The 19,192-nt window shown below is 45.5% G+C and overlaps 1 protein-coding gene across 1 annotated transcript in view; it reads right to left on the reverse strand.

Annotated features, from left to right (window-relative positions):
* DDX43 (DEAD-box helicase 43) overlaps window positions 1-13,028 on the reverse strand; it is a 23,463-nt gene extending 10,435 nt beyond the window's left edge. Inside the window, exons 1-5 of the mRNA XM_008056295.2 lie at window positions 12,938-13,028; window positions 11,987-12,121; window positions 10,162-10,243; window positions 698-854; window positions 357-475 (exon numbers count right to left, since the gene is read on the reverse strand). Coding sequence (XP_008054486.1) covers window positions 357-475; window positions 698-854; window positions 10,162-10,243; window positions 11,987-12,121; window positions 12,938-13,013 — 569 coding nt within the window. The 5' untranslated portion in view covers window positions 13,014-13,028. The remainder of the gene's footprint in view (window positions 1-356; window positions 476-697; window positions 855-10,161; window positions 10,244-11,986; window positions 12,122-12,937) is intronic.
* Between the last annotated feature and the right edge of the window lie 6,164 nt (window positions 13,029-19,192).

Genomic DNA, 19,192 nt, shown 5'->3' on the forward strand with positions numbered 1-19,192 from the left:
AAAAAAAAAAAAAAAAAAGTCACACACACACAAAGCCAACATCCCAAATATCAGCCTTTTCTTTTAAGATGGCTGTTTCACATTTAAAATGCCAAACATTTTCGCACCAAACAGAACTGCATCCAACAAGATAATGTCATTGGTTTCCAATGTTTTACTATTAAGGCTTTGGAAACTATTGCCTATTGTCTCCTAAAAACACTTTGCCAATTTATGCTTTCACCTGCACAGGATCAGTGTTTACTGCCTTGCTGGGCATTACTTTTTAACCAATGTAGATGAAAGAAACTTAATACTTATTTTGGTGTCTATGTCTACTAAACCCCTATAGAGAGTCCAGATATAGGAATTCTTACGTTGGCTGAAAGTTCAGGTGAATAAACCCGGGCATCAAATAGCACAACGTCTTCCCTGTGCCAGTCTGGGCCACTCCTATAAGATCTATTCCTTGCAGTACTATTGGCCATGCCTGCGCCTGAAACAGAACGACACACATGGAAACAAAAAGTACATCTCTTTGGCCAACTCTTCCTCTTCTCCCATCTCCAAACTTCTCTCCACAAGGATCTTGTGAGTGCTAGCTGGGGGAGTTGCGGGGATGCTAAGACAGTTGCTTCTTGGTGACCTAACTTCTAGCAATCAGGTATCATTGCTGGGGAGGACATTTGGTGAAATATTGGAATTAAGGAAAGCGTACCTGAATGGGTGTTGGTTTTTGAAAACCTGCCTTTTTAATGTTTTCCATAACCTCAGGATAACACTGAAAGGCATCACCAAACGTGCAAGTAGGGTTGGGGACAGGACGTTTCTCATCCTCCTTCAAGTCATCACACATTATATTAAAATTTTCCTTCCTTTAAAGAAAAATAAATATTAGTGACTTTCGTTACTTTACTTTATCCAAGAAAAATCTTTTTTAAAATTGGCTCCACTCAGACCTAGAAATTCATTTGCAACTGATTTAAATTGGACAGCTAGGGAAAGTTACAATGAAATGTCCTAGATTATACAATCAGTCACCTGCCCAAAGACTGAGCCTTACCTTAACCCTCTTTCTGGTTTTTTCTTTTTTTTTTTTAGTCGGAGTCTCACTGTCACTCAGACTGGAGTGCAGTGGCCGCTCCTGGCCACCGCAGCCTCGCCTGCTGGGCTCCAGCGATCCTTCCACCTCAGCCTTCCAAGTAGCTGGAACTACAGGCGCGCGCTACCACGCCTGGCTAATTTTTTGATTTATTGTAGAGATGAGGTCTCGCCAAGTTGCCCAGGCGGGTCTCGAACCTGCAGGCTCAGGCAATCTACTCACCTCAGCCTCCCAAAGGCGCAGGATTACAGGCTGAGCCACCAAACCCGGCTTCTTTCTGGTATTTTATAGCATCTTAGTTTTTATTTATTTGTTTGTTTGTTTGCTTGTTTAAGTTCGAGTCTCACTCTGTCACCCAGGCTTGAGTGCAGTGGCATGCTCACAGCCACCACAGCCTCGACTTGCTGGGCAAAGGCGATCCTTCCAAGTAGCTGGAACCACAGGTGTGTGTCACCATGCCTGGCTAATTTTTTGATTTACTGTAGAGATGAGGCCTCATCAATTGCCCAGACTGTTCTTGAGCCTGTGGGCTCAGGCAATTCTCTCACTTCAGCCTCACAAAGTGCTGGGATTATAGGTGTGAGCCACTGAACCCGGTTACATCTTAGTTTTTATATCAGAATTAATAGTAAAAAAAAAAGTTGCCATTAAAACCTTCAAATTTCAACAGTGTGGTGTTTTTTCAAAGAACTAAAAATTGAGCTTCCATATGATCCAGAAATCCCACTTCTGGGAGTATACCCAGAGGAATATAAGTCACTCTGCCAAAAAGACACCTGCACGTGTATGTTCATTACAGCACTATTCACAATAGCAAAAACATGGAGCCATCCCAGATGCCCACTGGAAGTGGACTAGATAAAGAAAATACATGGAACACTACGCAGTCAGATGGATGAACAAAATTATGTCCTTTGCAGCAACATGGATGCAGTGGAGACCATAATTCTAAGTGAACTATCACAGAAACAACTGAATACTGCACATTCTCACTCATAAGCAGGTCCTGATCAGTGGTCACAGGAGTACAAAGGTGATAACAGCAGACCTGGGCAATGCTAAAGGACACTGGAGTGGGGGGACAAGGGGCACATAACCATACACTGGTTATCAGGTTTACTACCAGGGGGAGAAAGGATTTGTTAGAAGCCCAACCTTCACCTGCACACAACTTGTTTATGTAGCAAATCCTTACATGTACCCCACAACTCTAAAATGAAATATAAGGCCGGGCTCGGTGGCTCAGCCTGTAATCCCAGCATTTTGGGAGGCCAAGGTGAGTGGATTGCCTGAGCCCACAGGTTCGAGATCTACCTGGGCAACTGGGCAAGACCTTGTCTTTACAATAAATTAAAAAAAATTAGCCAGGCATGGTAGCGCACACCTCTAGTTTCAGCTGTGGAAGGGGGCTTAAAAAGACATCTACAATGTCAAAAATTAGGTTAAGCATGTACTCAACCTTTGCACAGTTAAAAAAAAAAAGTTCCCTTCCCCCCGAAACTGGCAGCAGGACCTGCTGGCTAGGTTAAACTGATTAACAGCTTTTTTTTCACTTCTGTGAACCCTGCTAGCATTGCCTGAAATAGGCCTCCAGGATATTGCAGTTTGGCCCACTTGGAAAGTTCCAAAGTGGTTTTCCCCATTTAAGCAAGACCCTATAACTAATGGGGGCCCCTTGCTGTGGGACTGTTATGTCCAGCAGGCAAGTGGCCGCCGGCCCGGCTCTTGGCTAATAAACCTCTCTTTTATATAACTTGTACTTTTGGTGTTGGTGTCTGTGAATTAAGTGCTCAGTCCCTATTTCATCTGGGGACTCGCTTGGGAGAGCCGAGTGCTTAATCCCCAGCCCCAATCACAAGCTGACCTTGTGGGTCTGCACAGCCGTGAACCTCAGTGTTCATTGGGCCTGGTGAGTCTGTGGATTTGCAAACGGCTGAATGTCATCTCTAGCAGACTCACAATGTCCCCAGAGCCCTCTGAGAGGTGAATCAAGTTCCTGTTCTGTTTGTGTGCACTTCTGGTTGGACCCACAGGAAAGCTGGATGCAGCGCTAATTCCTGGGTCCAAGGTCCCAGTGAGATGTCACTGGGCCCTCCGATATTGCCCTCGGCCAGTTAGGTCTGTCTGTTCAGTTTGTGTTCTTGTCTTTATTTGTTCAGTGTTAGTCACTGTTGTGTCTGTCATTGTTATCGACATTATGGGGCAGCAGTGCTCTAAGCCTGACACCCCTCTGCAACTGGTTTTGTGCCACTTCAAGGATTTCCAAGGAGTGGCACAGCAGTCAGGTTATCAGGTAAACCAAGGAAACCTAACCACCTTTTGTTCCCTCGAATGGCCGACATTTCCTAATAGCAGCTGGCCACCGGAGGGGACCTTCAACCCTGTCATAGTGGGGAAGATTCGACAGTTTGTCCATCGATGCCACCTGGACCAGATCCTGTACATCACTGCCTGGTACCTCACCTCCTGGTAATGTAGCAGCCATCATGGATGAAGAAAGCCAAAAAAAGAGATAATTCTCCTCGTGTTTTAGCCCTACAGGAAACACCAAAAGCCAAACCTCCAGTCCTCCAGAGCCCACCGGAGGACAATGAAATTCCCCTGCCCTACTCTACATTTGAGCATGAGCAGGGGGCCCCACAAGGTTCTCAGCCTGTCAATCACCAGGAGTGGGTCCTCATATCAGCCCCTTTATCGCCCTCTCCCCCATGCGTCTCCCGAGGGCCCAACTGCCCCCGATAAACCGACTAGCCCCGACTCATCTTCGGGGAACTCAGAACCACAAACTTCCACAGTCCTACCTGAGACAGGCCCCGGGACTAGACGCGGGAGGTTCGGGAGGCCAGACCTTTATGGTTTATGTCCCTTTCTCTACTAGTGATCTTTACAACTGGAAGCAACAAAATCGGCATTCTCTGAAAAACCTCAGAGCCTCATAGGCCTTCTAGAAACTATTTTCTTCACCCACCAGCCCACTTGGGATGACTGCCAACAGCTCTTCCAAGCCCTTTTTACTGCAGAGGAAAGAGAATGAATCCATCCGGAGGCAAGGAAATTAGTCCTGGGACCGGAAGGCAGACTGGCAGAGCAGGATCATGTGAACCGTGTCTTCCCTGCTGAGAGGACTAATTGGAACCTGAACATCGATCACGGTAAGGAGTGTCTCACCACCTATCGCCAGACTCTAATGGGGGTCTCTGGGCCGCCACCAGGAGGCCCACAAATTTGTCTAAGGTAAGTGAGGTAACTCAGGGTTCACAGGAATCTCCCATGGCTTTTCTGGAACATGTTATGGAGGCCTATTGGACGTATACTCCCATAGACCCAGAGGCTCCAGAAAATCGGAGGGCTTTAGTTATAGCCTTTGCCTCCCAGTGGGCCCCTGATATAAGAAAGAAATTGCAAAAGCTTGAAGGATTTGAAAGGAAAAGTTTATCAGAATTACCTGAGGAAGCCCAGAAGGTCTATAACAGCAGGGACTTGCTTGAAGACCAACAAACCAAAAAGATGGCCAAAGTAGTAGCAGCAGCCTTACAGGAAGTTAAACCCAAGCAGCCAACAGGGAAAAGAGGAACCGGCACTGGGCAAAAAACTCCACTAGCAAAAAATCAATGTGCCTACTGTAAAACAATTGGGCACTGGGTAAAAGACTGCCCAGACAGGCCACGCTGACCACAAGAGTGCCCTCTAGGTGGGGTGCCCACCGAAATCTACTCCTGTGCTTCAATTACAAACTCACTGATAGAGCCAGGGCTCTGTCAATCCCTCCCCGGAGCCCAGGGTGAAACTTACGGTGGGGGGAAGCGCTGTCCACATCTTAGTAGACACGGGGGCTGAGAATTCAGTCCTCCAAAAGTACAACAGCCTGCTTCAGAATAAGCATTCCTTGGTCCCGGGAGCAACCGGGACTCAATTATGCCCCTGGACCACCGAAATAACAACAAATTTGGGAAAAGGGGAGTAACTCATTCATTCCTAGTAATGCCAGACTGCCCATACCCTCTCCTGGGACGTGACCTCTTACACAAGCTTAAGACAAACATAGGTTTTAAGGAAACCATGGCAGCAGTAAGCCTAAAGCCACCTGGGGCATCAAAAATTCTTGTTACTGTTCCCCTAAGTAAGGAATACATGTTAACAGAAGATGGGGCCCCTCTTGGCTCTTCAAACGCCATACTGCTGGCCCAGCTACAGATTGAGTTTCCCTAAGTCTGGGCCAAATTAAACTCCTCTGAGCTGGCATCCCATCAACCGCCAGTCGTTGTACATCTCAAAAGTCAGGCAACGCCCAGAGGGATAAGGCATAGCAATCCACATCCAGTGTCTCCCAGAAGCTGAAATCCTAGTGCCGTGCCACTCATCCTGGAACACCCCGCTTCTTCCTGTCAAAAAGGCAGGCACAGGAGACTACCACCCTGTCCAGGACCTCGGGGAGGTCAACAGGCGAATGGAGGATATCAATCCCACAGTCCCCAACCCATATACCCTCCTCAGAGGGTTAACTACAGAGAGGCAGGTATACACTGTCCTGGACCTTAAGAATGCTTTCTTCCGCATCCCCTTGGCTAAGCAGAGCAAACCCTTGTTTGCCTTTGAATGGACAGATCCTGAAAAAGGGGAAACTGGCCAGTTAACCTGGACACAACTCCCACAAGGATTTAAAAACTCTCCCACGCTGTTTGATGAAGCTCTCCGCCAAGACCTCTGAGCTTTCCGACAACAGCACCCTGAAGTGACTCTGCTACAGTATGTAGATGATCTGTTAATTGCAGCCACATCAGAAGGTGAGGTCTGCGTGCCACCAGGCACCTGCTTAAAGAACTTCAGACTCTGGGGTATAGGGTGTCAGCAAAAAGGCTCAGCTCTGTGTGACTGTAGCCACATACCTTGGGTATAACCCCGAGGGAGGTAAAAGATCCCTGACTGCCCAGCGTATTTGGGCTATAGCACGCATCCCAGCCCCAGGAAGGTCTGGGAATTCTTGGGAGCTGTAGAATACTGCCGACTATGGATCTCTAAGTTTGCTGTACTTGGAAACCCCTCTATGAAATAACCAAGGGACCAGAGGCTAATTTTAAATGGACACGGGAGGGAAAAAGCTTTCCAAGCCCTTAAAACTGCCCTGGTCTCAGCTCTGGCCCTGGCCTTGCCGGATATTGAAAAACCTTTTCACCTTTATGTGGATAAAAGGCGAGGCATCGCCTGGTGTGGTGGTCCTAACCCAAAAGCTCGGCCCATGAAATAGGCCAGTCGCCTTCCTGTCAAAAAAACTGGACCCGGTAGCCTCGGGCTGGCCGCCCTGTCTGCAGGTTATAGCAGCCATTGCCATGTTAGTAAAAGACTTAGACAAACTAACATTGGGCCAGAATCTGACTGTCACGGCCACGCATGCAGTGGAGTCTTCACTCTGAGGGGCCCCTGACGAATGGATGTCGAATGCCCGAATAACTTATTATCAAGCACTGCTTTTAGATTAACCCTGCATCAAGTTCCAGCATACCCCCAGCTTGAACTCCACAAATTTACTACTGGAAGAAAATCCCACGGGGCTGCCACATTGTTGTTATGAAACAACTGAGTTCCAGAAGCTGTGCTGGGACCTAACCGATATCCTGAGAACAAACTCTGACCTAATGCTTTTCTCAGATGGCAGCAGTTTCATCCAGAACGGGGTAAGGTATGCAGGGGCAGCGGTGGTCACTCTACAGGGAACTATTTGAGCTGAGCCTCTTCTGCAGGGAACATCGGCCCAAAAAGCAGAACTGATTGCCCTAACCGAGGCCCTGAAAGCAGGTGAAGGAAAAGTTGTCGACATCTACACTGACAGCAGGTACGCGTTTGCAACTGCACACGTTCATGGGACAATTTACAGGGAATGGGGATTGCTCACCGCAGAGGGGAGAACCATAAAAAAATAAAGTGGAGGTCCTAGACCTCCTGGTAGCAATATGGGCTCCAAACAGGTGGCCATCATCCATTGCCTGGGTCACCAAAAAGGGAACTCAAAAGAGGCAATAGGAAATAGAAAAGCAGATCAAGCAGCCAGAGAAGCTGCTTACCACAGAACCACCTGCCTGCTGGTGCTGCCTCCTCTGGTTCTATGTGAGTCACCAAAACATACAGAAGAGGACCTCCTCGCTGCTCAAAAATTGCAGACAACCTCAAACTCAGATGGATGGCTTCAACTTCAGGATGGCAGAACCTTCCTCCCTCGAGTCCTGGACAACAAATCCTAAGGCAACTCCACAAAGGTACTCATTTGGGAAGAATAAAACTAACTGAACTTATGAGAAAAGAATTCTATCTCCCTCATCTGGACCAGCTCGCCCAGGAGCTCATTCAAGGCTGCGTATCATGCCAGCAGACTAATAATGCTAAGGTCAGTGTATCCACCTAAGGGGTCCAAGATAGGGGACTAACCCCCAGGAGACATTGGGAAATAGACTTTATAGAAGTCAAATCTGGGCAATATGGATATAAATACCTATTGGTCTTGGTGGACACATTCTCGGGATGCATCGAGGCATTTCCTACAAAAACTGAAACTGCTTCTGTAACAGTAAAGAAACTCTTAAATGACATCATACCAAGATATGGTCTACCTATCTCAATAGGCTTAGATAATGGCCCAGCATTTATTTCTAATCTTACTGAAGGTATTGCAAAAACCTTGGGGATAAATTGAAACTTACACTGTGCTTATCATCCTCAGAGTTCAGGACAGGTAGAGAGAATGAATCGGATGCTTAAGGAGACTTTAACCAAATTAACCCTGGAGACAGGCAAAGGTTGGGTAACACTCCTTCCCTATGTCCTCTTAAGGGCCAGGTGTATCCCCTACATCAAGGGTCTAACCCCTTTCGAAATTCTTTTTGGACAATCCCCGCCATTACTTCCAAAAATTGGATTGGAAAAAGCACTAGAACTGTCTAACCATAATTTGCTTCAGTCACTGCAGGTTCTTCAAAGAGTCACAAGCTGTCACTGAGACTGTGCAGGCAGCCTTCTGGAAACTGGTTCCGGAACATCCACACCCGTTCCAGCCCAGTGACCAGGTCTGGATAAAACAGCACAAAACTGAGGCTCCCACCCCAAGGTGGAAAGGGCCCCACATAGTAATCCTTACTACTCCTAAGGCCGTCAAAGTCAACGGTGTCCGCCCCTGGATTCATCATTCACAAGTAAAGGCAGCCACCACCGCGCCCCAGGAAACATGGAAAGTAGTCAAGCCAGCTACTGGAGAAGATCCTCTAAAGATAAGACTTTTGCGGGGCCCAGTATCTTAATCATATTCCTTGCATACCCTTCCCAGTTTGAGGCCTATTGGCCTAACCCGTGTAATCCCTATACTCCAGGGAACTATTCCTGGGAACTGAGAACTACTGTCACTGGGACTGTAATTGCCACCTACAGAGCAAGCAGGCAGCCTGTTTTTAACTTTGACCTTTGTAAATTATGGCCTGGTCTAACCCTCAGGGGCACACACAATGATGAATGCGGCACCTTAACTTATGAAAAAGGACTTAAATCTGTTGGTTTTTTATGCTTGCTTGGCATCAGGACCAGCCCATTGCCACAAAGCAGGACACCACCACTGTGTTGCATGGGGGTGCAAAACTATTGCTCCTTTGAAAAACCAAGACCCATACATCAGCCTCCTTGGTTATGTTAAAAATAGCGTGTCATCAGTAAAATTAATGATCCTCAGAACTCAATATAATCCCCTGTATGAAGAGTCAATGATTTGACTCCAGGAACAACTGAAAGGGGGGAATGTGGAAGGGGGCTTAAAAAGACATCTACAATGTCAAAAATTAGGCTAAGCATGTACTCAACCTTTGCACAGTTTTAAAAAAAAAAGTTTCCTTCCTGGAACCTGGCAACAGCATCTGCTGGCTAGGTTAAACTGTTTAACAGCTTTTTTTTTCCTCGCTTCTGTGAACCCCACTAGCATTGCTTGAAAGGTACCTAGGCCTCTAGGATGTTGTAGTTTGGTCCACTTGGAAAGTCCCAATGTGGTTTTCCCCCACTTAAGCAAGCCCCTATAGCCAATGGGCGCCCCTTGCTGTGGGACTCCTATGTCCAGCAGGCAAGTGGCTGCCGGCCTGGCTCTTGGCTAATAAAAACCTTTCCTTTTTATAACTTGTACTTTTGGTGTTGGTGTCTGTGAATTAAGCGCTCGATCCCTATTCCACAGCTACTTGGAAGGCCGAGGCAGAAGGATCTCCAGACCTTAGCAGGTCGAGGTTGCAGTGGCTGGGAGCATGCCACTGCACTCCAGTATGGATGACAGAGTGAGACTCCAACTCAAAAAAAAAAAAAAAAAAAAAAAAATTACAAATAAACCTTCTCATTTCAGATGACAAGGACTGAATAGTTTAAGAATGTAGTTAGATGCAGATCCCATCATTTCCTTCTCAATTCTCAAGTACTGGAGAAACAGAGAAGCTGTTCTGCTCCACAATGCAAGGTCCAGGTACATGTGGTTATTTGAATTTAATTAAATATTCACTTGCTCAAATTACAGTAGCTATACTTTCAGTGCTCAACAGCTACATATGGCTACTCCGTTAGACACAAGTATAGACACATATCTTCCATCACTGCAGAAAGTTTTACTAGACAGCAATGCTCTAAAACAGTGGTCCCCAATCTTTTTGACATCAGGGACAATTTTTCCACGGATTGAGGGGTCGGGTGGAATGTACAGTCAAACCTCTGCACATTCCACCAACAGACTGCTAATGTTCACCTGTATTTGTAGCTGCTCCTGGTACTAGCATCACTGCCCTGACTCCACCTGAAATCGGTTGTCATGCGAGCAATGGGGAGTGGCTGCAAATCCAGATGAAGCTTCCCTGGGTTGCTCACCTCTTGTTGTGCTGCCTAGGAAGTGGGAGGAGGGGCTCACGGCCCCTGCTCTAAAATACATCATGTAGAATTGCAACCAAGTTCTCGCTTGGATACTGAAGTGCATCTCCAAATGCAATCACTCCACATCTTTGCCTACAGAATTGATTTAATACAAATAACATAACTATACAAAAATTATGTGAGGAATGAATGAGAAAACCACCCACCTCCAGTTGTCGACTTGTACTTTTGACATCGACCCTGTTGTTACTGACTGGTTGTAAAAGTTTTTCTTAATTGGTGGTAAATCTGGGGCAAAAGGAAAAATTCACACTTTGATAATGAAAATTTACATTTCGTTAACACTTAGTCACAGCTATAGAAACTAGATTAAAATACATCCTAGTTACCACACAGTTTCAGACAGCACTACCCGTCATCAGCTGGGCTTCTGCCGTTCTAAGAGATTTCCCTTTTCTGGTTTGTCTTTCAATCACACTTTCTACCCAAGAACGGATCTGTAGTGTTCGAGTTTAAATTAAAAGCATGCTTTGCCAGACATAAAAGCACCACAATTGACGAATTTGCTCGCAAACATAATGCTTAGACTGCTTTTGTCTTCTCTTTGAAGGTCTATCCCATTTCTTTTTAGGAATTAAATCAATATCCTTGGTCTACTCTCTGAAGCTTCGTTTCTTAAATGCCTAGCTCATCTTAAATCCTTTCGCTGGTCTTCCATCCTCAGTCTCCGAAACACATGAATTGTCAAGCCAGCACTGGAAATTTAACGCACAGAGGTGCAGACCACCATGGCATTAATCACTAAATATTTTGGCAACAGACCACCATGGCATTAATCACTAAATATTTTGGCAACATATAATCACTAAATATTTTGGCAACATTTTTTATTGTCAAATAAAAGATGCTATCTTGCTGCCTTGTTCTGATAGCCATGATTAGTGCCTGAATAGTGAAATGTTCTGAGTAAGAAACTTCTAAAATTCAAAGACCGTTGGGCATGGTGGCTCATGCCTGTAATCCCAGCAATTTGGGAAAACAAAGCCGGAGGATTGCATCAACCCAGGAGTTTGCGACCAGCCTGGGCAACACAGTAAGACCTTGTCTCTACCAAAAAAAAAAAATCCAAAAATTTGCCAGGCATGGTGGCATATGTCTGTAGTTCCAGTTACTTGGGAGGCTGAGGCAGAAGGATTGGCTGTGAGTGTGCCACAGCATTCCAGCTTGGGCAAAAGAGTTTTTGAGATCCCAACTCAAAAACTCTCCACCTCTCTTAAGAACTGTTATGCAGCCGGGCTCGGTGGCTCAGCCTGTAATCCCGCGCCTTTGGGAGGCTGAGGTGAGTGGATTGCCTGAGCCCGCAGGTTCGAGACCTGCCTGGGCAACTTGGCGAGACCTCATCTCTACAATAAATAAAAAATGAACCGGGTGTGATAGCGCGTGCCTGTAGTTCCAGCTACTTGGAAGGCTGAGGCAGAAGGATCGTTGGAGCCCAGCAGGTCGATAGTTCAAAGGGCAAATAACAAAGGAGGTTATGGAGCCACTCTGTCCACTCTGTGGTGGCCGGGAGTGGCCACTGCACTCCAGTCTGGGTGACAGAGTGAGACTCCAACTCAAAAAAAAAAGAACTGTTATGCTTATGACTGAAAGGTTCTCCTTTGTTATTTTGCCCTTTCAACTATCACACTAGATGATCAGTTTCTGTTCTACAGCAAAAATGTTTACTGATGGTTTGCATGCTTATTCCCTTCACTCTGTCCCCTTGGACTTAATTTTCTATCTTATTTATCTTTTGCAGTGAATCACCTCAAATAAGACGGCTATAAGTCACTTTAACATTTAATATCCTACTTAATAGCATAAATCATAGCAGATGACACAGAATCTATCATGACCTAGGGACTAACTGGAGCATTTTAAATTTTATCATTTTTTATAGAGATTTCATTACTAAAAATAAGGCATAGACATATTACAGATGATAAAAATTGCAGTTAAAAGAAATAATACATGTTACAATGCAACACTGACCTGCCCATTTTTTCTTTTGCCATTTTGAACCTTCCTCTCTAATTTGATCCCAATCTATCAATGTCCGATCTCCTGTAACAACGATGTCATCAGTGCTTTGACCTTTTCTAACAGAAGGTTGGAACTCAACAACATCTGTCAAAAGTAGTTTTTATCAGATTAGTTTTTTCTGTTTTTTAATAACCAGACAATAATGCTTGAAATATAACATCTGGAGTTTCCACAGTACATTACCATGACAATCTAGTCAGTGTTTTTGTCATCATTTAGCAACTTATGAGAATTCTGATTTATTGGAGAAGGGAAGGAAAGTAGCAGAGTCTAGTGTGACGCTAAAATACTGTCACACACATTGCTTAGTCTTTACAATGCTGCTGAGAGGCAGATATGATACCAGGTTAACAAATTATGCAATGGGCCCAAGTCAAGTTTTCTCCCAGAAAAATTAAGAGGCAATGCTGTCTTCTGAACCCAAGTCTCTGTTCTACTTCCAGATTGTGTAGATATGTTCAATGGCTTTGTCTCTATGCCAACCTCATCTGAGATTTAAAAAATACTGAATATAATATTTAAGCAGTTGTGGATCTGGGAAAAGTCCATAGTCAGAAGCCCAGGACCATTCCTTACTCTACCTTTATTACTAAGGTTAGGTATATTAAAATGCTGTCATTTTTTACTTACTTGGGGCTAAAAAGTAAGATGGCTAGGCTTAACCACAGAGATTAAGTAGTTTTAACTTAAGGAAAAACAAATATGGGCTTTCATAGCAAAGAGAATATTTCAGACTAGATTACTGGCAATGTAATGCTTTGTATCAGAAAAGGAAATCAGGTATAATGGCTTAAAACATGGAATGAAGTTTTTAAAACTTTCAGTAAATGGTGGGAAAACTGGCTGACCACATGCAGAGGAAAAAAAATCTCAAAGGGCTGTAGTGGGCAAATTACTCACCAACTCCACATTCTGAATAGTCATCTTCTTGTTTTTTAACAAAATTATCTATCACTGCCTTTGCTTTTGTTTGCATTGCTTTGCTGCCAAAAATTTTGACAAGTGATACTGGATGCCCTTTTATTATCTAAGATACAAGGGGAAAAATAGGTGAGACTTACGTTCCCTTACACCCAACAAGCAATTACTCAACTGCAAAAAGCATAAAAGTATAAGGTGAAGACAGTATCACTATCAACATGTAAATTTCTAATGAGGGAAATTCAACTTACATCCCCTCTGAGATTTACCTCCTGGCTTATCTTACCTATCCGGGAGGAGGACACTGTAAGTTAAGCAACTGACAGTTAGGGAATAAAATCAGAAAACAATGTAGACGAAAAATTAGTACATTAATTTCACAGGTGGTATTTTGAATTAGTTCTCGTACTGTAAAATGTAGAAATTTGTTTGGCTAATCTTACAGTATTGTGGAGCTGAGGGGAATCGGCCTATGTGCTGTGTAGAGTTTGCCAAACTCAGATTACTCGTGTAAATGTTTAACTGGACAAGAATCTATACTTACACATGTATACTGTTATGGAGTAAGTTTATAAGGCTGATGTGACATTTTGTTGCTAGAAGCTACAAATAACACCTTCAAACAACATCGTTTCAGATATCTGTAGTGATTCAATATTTGTCCAGAAACTATTATACATTGAGTTATCTCCAGGTTGTACAAGCACATGCAACTCTGTGAAAGTGCTGACATGAGGCAGCTAGGAGATGCTGAGGGGAAGGAAAAGAGACACCCACACAGAATGAGGGAGGTCTTAGACTTCCCCAAGGAAGTGGTAACTAAGCTTGCCTGAAAAATGAGTAAGAATTATCTATTAGGAGACAGTTATGGTAGCTGAGTGTGTCAAGAGGGAGAGGAGCACTCAAGAGAGTCTGGAGAGAGAAGATTGGAGAGTGTAAACAGGTCAGATCAAGTCAGTCAAGCTAGAATCTGGATTTAAGTACCTGAGATACCACGACAGTTTTTTATACACGGAAAGGACATAAACACATAATTCTGACTGACCACGGTGGAGAACGGCTAGAGAGGACAAAAAGAATGCAAATAAGATGTACAGGCTAGGTGCTTTGGCAGCACTTTGGGAGGCCAAGCCAGAAAGAGCACTTGAGGCCAGGAGTTCAAGACCAGTCTGGGCAATAAGAAAAGTCAACTAAAATGATAAGAAAAAAAAGCAGAAGGCACCGCGAAGGGAGAATGCAAATGATGGCATACCCCCTGAGAAGTACAAGAAACAGACAAGATGCTGCTGGATGGGGTGAGCAGAGGAGGTGCCGGGGAAATCTGTGGTTTCTGGCTTGAGAACTCAGGGAGCGATGCCATTGCTTGTTTGGAACACAGAAGCCAGTCAAAGTGGGAGGAAAGGGATTCTGGAAGGGAGTCATTTGGGACATGATAAATATTCCAGAGGTCTCACTCTTATGGAGATTATCATCAAAGATTTTCACCTCCAAGAGTCACAAAACCAGGCCAGGCATGGTGGCTCGTACCTGTAATTCCAGCACTTTGGGAAGTGGAGGCAGGACTGCTTGAGGCCAGAGTTTGAGACCAGCCTGGACAATACAGTGAGATCTCATCTCCACATAGAAATAAAAAAATTAGCTGGGCATGGTGGCATGTGTCTGTATTCCCAGCTACTTGGGAGGCTGGGACAGGAAGATCACTTGAGCCCAGAAGGCCAAGGCTGTGTTGAGCTGGGACCTTGCCACTACATTCCAGCCTGGGTGACAAGAGTGAAACTTTGACTCAAAAAAAACAATCAGAAACTCTACACCAGGAACAGACTACGGCTCAGGAGGGCTCTTGGGAAGAGCAGTAGGAAGAGTGTTGGCAGCTTGCCTGATTACCACAGTGTGTAATGTAGGAGCAGAAACAGGTTAGGCACTCCCTTAGAAACATGCTATGCTTGTTCAGGGTTTAAGAACAGAGGACTTACCTGGATTCTGGTGTTTGTTGTACTTTGGATATCTTTTATTTTTGATCCACCATGACCTGTTTGTAAAAATAAAGGAATATATGATTATAAGCTGAAATCAATAAAGGAGATTTAACTAGTTTCCTAAAAAAACCTTCTCAAGTTCTTCCCTACATCACTCAAAGGCTCCTAGGGTCCAATAATCACTTTCTCTTTGGCAAGAGGAAAGTGAGAGGTTTCCATCCCAAATTTTGGTGAGGGGAGGAACGAGGTTCCTTTCCCAGAGAGGTGGAGCCTTGGTATTCTGGGTTAACTCACAACACTGAACTGCTTCACAAGTGTTAGTGAGGCTGTGGAGAAACTGGAACCCTTGTGATCTCTTGGTGGGGTTGTCAAATGGGGGTGCTGTCACTATGGGAAACATAGAGTTTCCTCAAAAAATTAAAAACAGAACCATCACATCACCTTGCAGTCTGACCTTGAAGTCTACATCCTAAAGGGGAAAGTAGGGCCTCTCAGAGATCTCTGCAAGTCCATGTTCACAGCAGCACTCTTCAATAGTCTTAACAGGGGAAGCAGTCCACTGGTCCAAATGATACATGGATAAACAATGAAGCATATATGCTAGAAATGCGGGTCCTGGGAGACACTCCCACCTCCAGACTGGATTGTCCAAAAACACCAAGGAGACTTGTCAATCAGTAGAGTGAAGCAGCTTTTTAAAATAATGCTCTTGTGCCTCAGATGAGCAGGCACACCGAAGCAGTTACAGCCAGAGTATTTAAGCCCTAAAATGCAAGTCCCTCCCATCTCCCCCACAGGCTGGGTACTTCCAGAGGTTACATCATACTTTCCCTGACTTTGCCTCCATGTTATACATTGATTGGATTACCTGGTTAGTTCATTTGCATGTCCTATTAATTGGTTAACATAGGTATGACAAACTTACTTCATTCGCATTTCCTATTTGCCAAGTGGCTTACAAGATTTTGTTCTAACTGGTTCCTGTAGAAGTTTAAATGAAAAAGCCCACCAAAGTAAAAGCCCACAAAAAGAGAACAAGAAGCAGGAAGTGACTCAGCAAAAAGCAGTTACATATACCTTGTGGCTGACGGTGAAAATAAATCATGCTTTTTCTTACAATATACACCCTGATGGAATATTAAGCACTAGAAAGCTAGGAAAAGCCAGGTGCAGTGGCTCATGCATGTAATTCTAGCACTTTGGAGGGAGAGGCAGGAGGATTGTCTGAGCCCACGGGTTTGAGACCAGTCTGGACAACTTGTCAAGACCTTGTCTCTACAATAAATCAGAAAATTAGCTGGATGTGGTAGCACACACCTGTAGTTCCAGTTACTTAGGAGGCTGAGGCAGAAGGATCGCCTGAGTCCAGCAGGTCAAGGCTCCAGTATAGGTGACAGAGTGAGACTCTAACTTGAAAAAAAAAAAAGCTAGTAAAAAGCATAACCTGTCCCACACTCCAAATTGGATAAGCCTGGAGAACATTATGCTAAGTGAAATAAGCCGGTCACAAAAATGCCAATTGCTGTTTGACTACTCTACTTTTTTTTTTTGAGTTGGAGTCTCACTCCACTGCCCAGGCTGGAATTTAAAGGCATGCTCAGAGGTACCCCAGTGTCGACCTGCTGGGCTCAGGCAATCCTTCCACCTCAGCCTTCCAAGTAGCCAGAACTACAGGAACATGCTATCCTGCCCGGCTAATTTTTTGATTTATTGTAGAGATGAGGTCTTGCCAAGTTGCCCAGGCTGTTCTTGAACCTGTGGTCTCAGGCAATCCCCTTAGCTTGGCCTCCCAAAGTGCTTGAGCCACCATGCCGGGCTGACTACTTCTTTTTATTGAGTTGAAGTCTCACCCCTGTCACCCAGGCTGGAGTGCAGCAGCATGCTCATGGCCACTGCAGCCTTGACCTCCTGGGTTCAGTTGATCTTTCCACCTCAGTCTTCCAATTAGCTGGAACTACAGATGCACGCCACCATGCCCAGCCTATTTTTGGGTTTGTTGTAGAGATGAGGTCTCACCAAGTTGCACAGGCTAGACTCAAACCTGGGCTCAGGCAGTCCTCTCTCCTCATCCTTCCAAAGTGCTGGGATTACAGGCTGAGCCATTCTACCCAGCCTACTCTACTTCCATTGTTACTATTAAAAAGTGGGCAAAAGGCCAGGCATGGTGGCTCATGTCTGTAATCCCAGCACTTTGGGAGGCAGAGGCGAGATGACTGCCCGAGTTCAGATATTTGAGACCAGGTATTTGCAACTGGGTTAGACCTCATCTCTACAATTAAAAAAAAAAAAAAAAAGGTGGGCATGTTAGTATGTGCCTGTAGTTCCAGCTAATTGGAAGACAGGTGAAAGCATCACCTGAGCCAAGCAGGTTGCGGCTGTGGTGGCTGTGAGCATGCCACTGTACTCCAACCTGGGCAACAGAGTGAGACTGCTACTCGAAAAAATAATAACAATAAAAGGAAAAAGACAGTTGGGCTCAGTGGCTCAGCCTGTAATCCCATGCCTTTGGGAGGCTGAGGTGAGTAGACTGCCTGAGCCCACGGGTTCGAGACCCGCCCGGGCAGCGAGACCTCATCTCTACAATAAATCAAAAAATCAGCCGGGTGTGGTAGCGCATGCCTGTAATTCCGGCTACTCAGAAGACTGAGGCGGAAGGATCGCCGGAGCCCAGCAGTTCGATGCTGCGGTGGCCGGGAGTGGCCACTGCACTCCAGTCTGGGCGACAGAGTGAGACTCCAACTAAAAACACTTCTCAAATGAAGACATATGAACAGTCAGGAGATATATGAAAAAATGCTCAGCCTCACTAGTCATCAAAGAAATGCAAATCAAAACCACACCAAGATACCAACCAATTCCAGTCAGGAAGGCCATAATTAATAACTCAAAAAACAACAGATTCTGGAGCAGATGCAGAGAAAAAGGACAGCTTCTACACTATTGGTGGGAGTGTAAATTAGTTCAACCTCTGTAGGAAACAGTGTGGCAATTTCTAAAAGATCTAGAAATTGATCTTCCATATGACCCACCAATCTCCCTTTTGGGAATATACCCAGAGAAACGCAAATCATACTATAAAAAAGATAACTGAGCATGCTTGCACATGTTTATTGCAGCACCATTCACAACAGCAAAAACATGGACCCAACCCTGCTGCCCATCGAAAGTGGACTGGATTAAAAAAAATGTGGTAGCCAGGCTCGGTGGCTCAGCCTGTAATCCTGCGCCTTTGCAAGGCTGAGGTGAGTGGATTGCCTGAGCCCGAGGGTTCGAGACCCGCCTGGCCAACTTGGCTAGACCTCATCTTTACAATAAATCAAAAAAAAAAAAAAAATTAGCCAGGCGTGGTAGCGCACGCCTGTAGTTCCAGCTACTTGGAAGGCTGAGGCAGAAGGAGAGCCGGAGCCCAGCAGGTCGAGGCTGCGGTGGCCGGCAGCGGCCACTGCACTCCAGTCTGGGTGACAGAGTGAGACTCCAACTCAAAAAACAAAAAAAAAGTGGTACATAAACATGATAGAAAATTACATAGCCATAAAGGACAAAATCATGGACATTGCAGCAACCTGGATGAATTTAGAGTCTGTCATACTCAGTGATCTATCACAGAAACAAAGAACTGAGTACCACGTGTTCTCACTCATAAGCGGCTCATGAACACCTACCATAACACTAAAAAAAGGCACCGGCAGTAGCGGGACACTGCCAGGGGAGTGGGGTGAAGTGAGGACCGACGGGAGGCCCAAACTTCAGCTGCACGCGGACGACTTCTGGACCAAATCCTGACTTGTACCCCACGTCTTTAAAATAAAAAATAAAATAAATAGGATTTTTTTAAAAAAGGATTCCTCCGCATCCTAAGATGTCTCAAGCCTTCTCTCCCAACATTATCGTCTCTATAAAATATCAAGCGGTGGATTAAAGGGCATTATTCTAGCACCTGAACGTCTAAGAAATAGCTCAGGGTGGAGGCGAGGCAGCGAGAGGGGCCCCCCACTCCCCAACCCCACCCCCGTCAGGCGGCGAGAGGGAGTCCCCCGAGCCCCCACCCCCCTCCCCCCCAGCCCGCGACACCGTTCTCACCGATCACCGCGCCGACCAGGCGGTTCTTCAACCTGAGGCAGAGCGGCGGTTCCTGGCGACCAGCGGCCCCGTCCTCCGGGGGGCTAGAGGGGCCTCTCCAGCTGCCCCTGCACCCCTCATGGCCTCTCCGCGGCGGCTCCTCCGCCGGCCTCCTCTCTGGAGTCTGGGGCGTTCCCGA

The sequence above is a fragment of the Carlito syrichta genome, unplaced genomic scaffold, assembly GCF_000164805.1.
Source record: "Carlito syrichta isolate Samal-C Ts95f unplaced genomic scaffold, Tarsius_syrichta-2.0.1 Scaffold302315, whole genome shotgun sequence".
Taxonomy (NCBI): domain Eukaryota; kingdom Metazoa; phylum Chordata; class Mammalia; order Primates; family Tarsiidae; genus Carlito; species Carlito syrichta.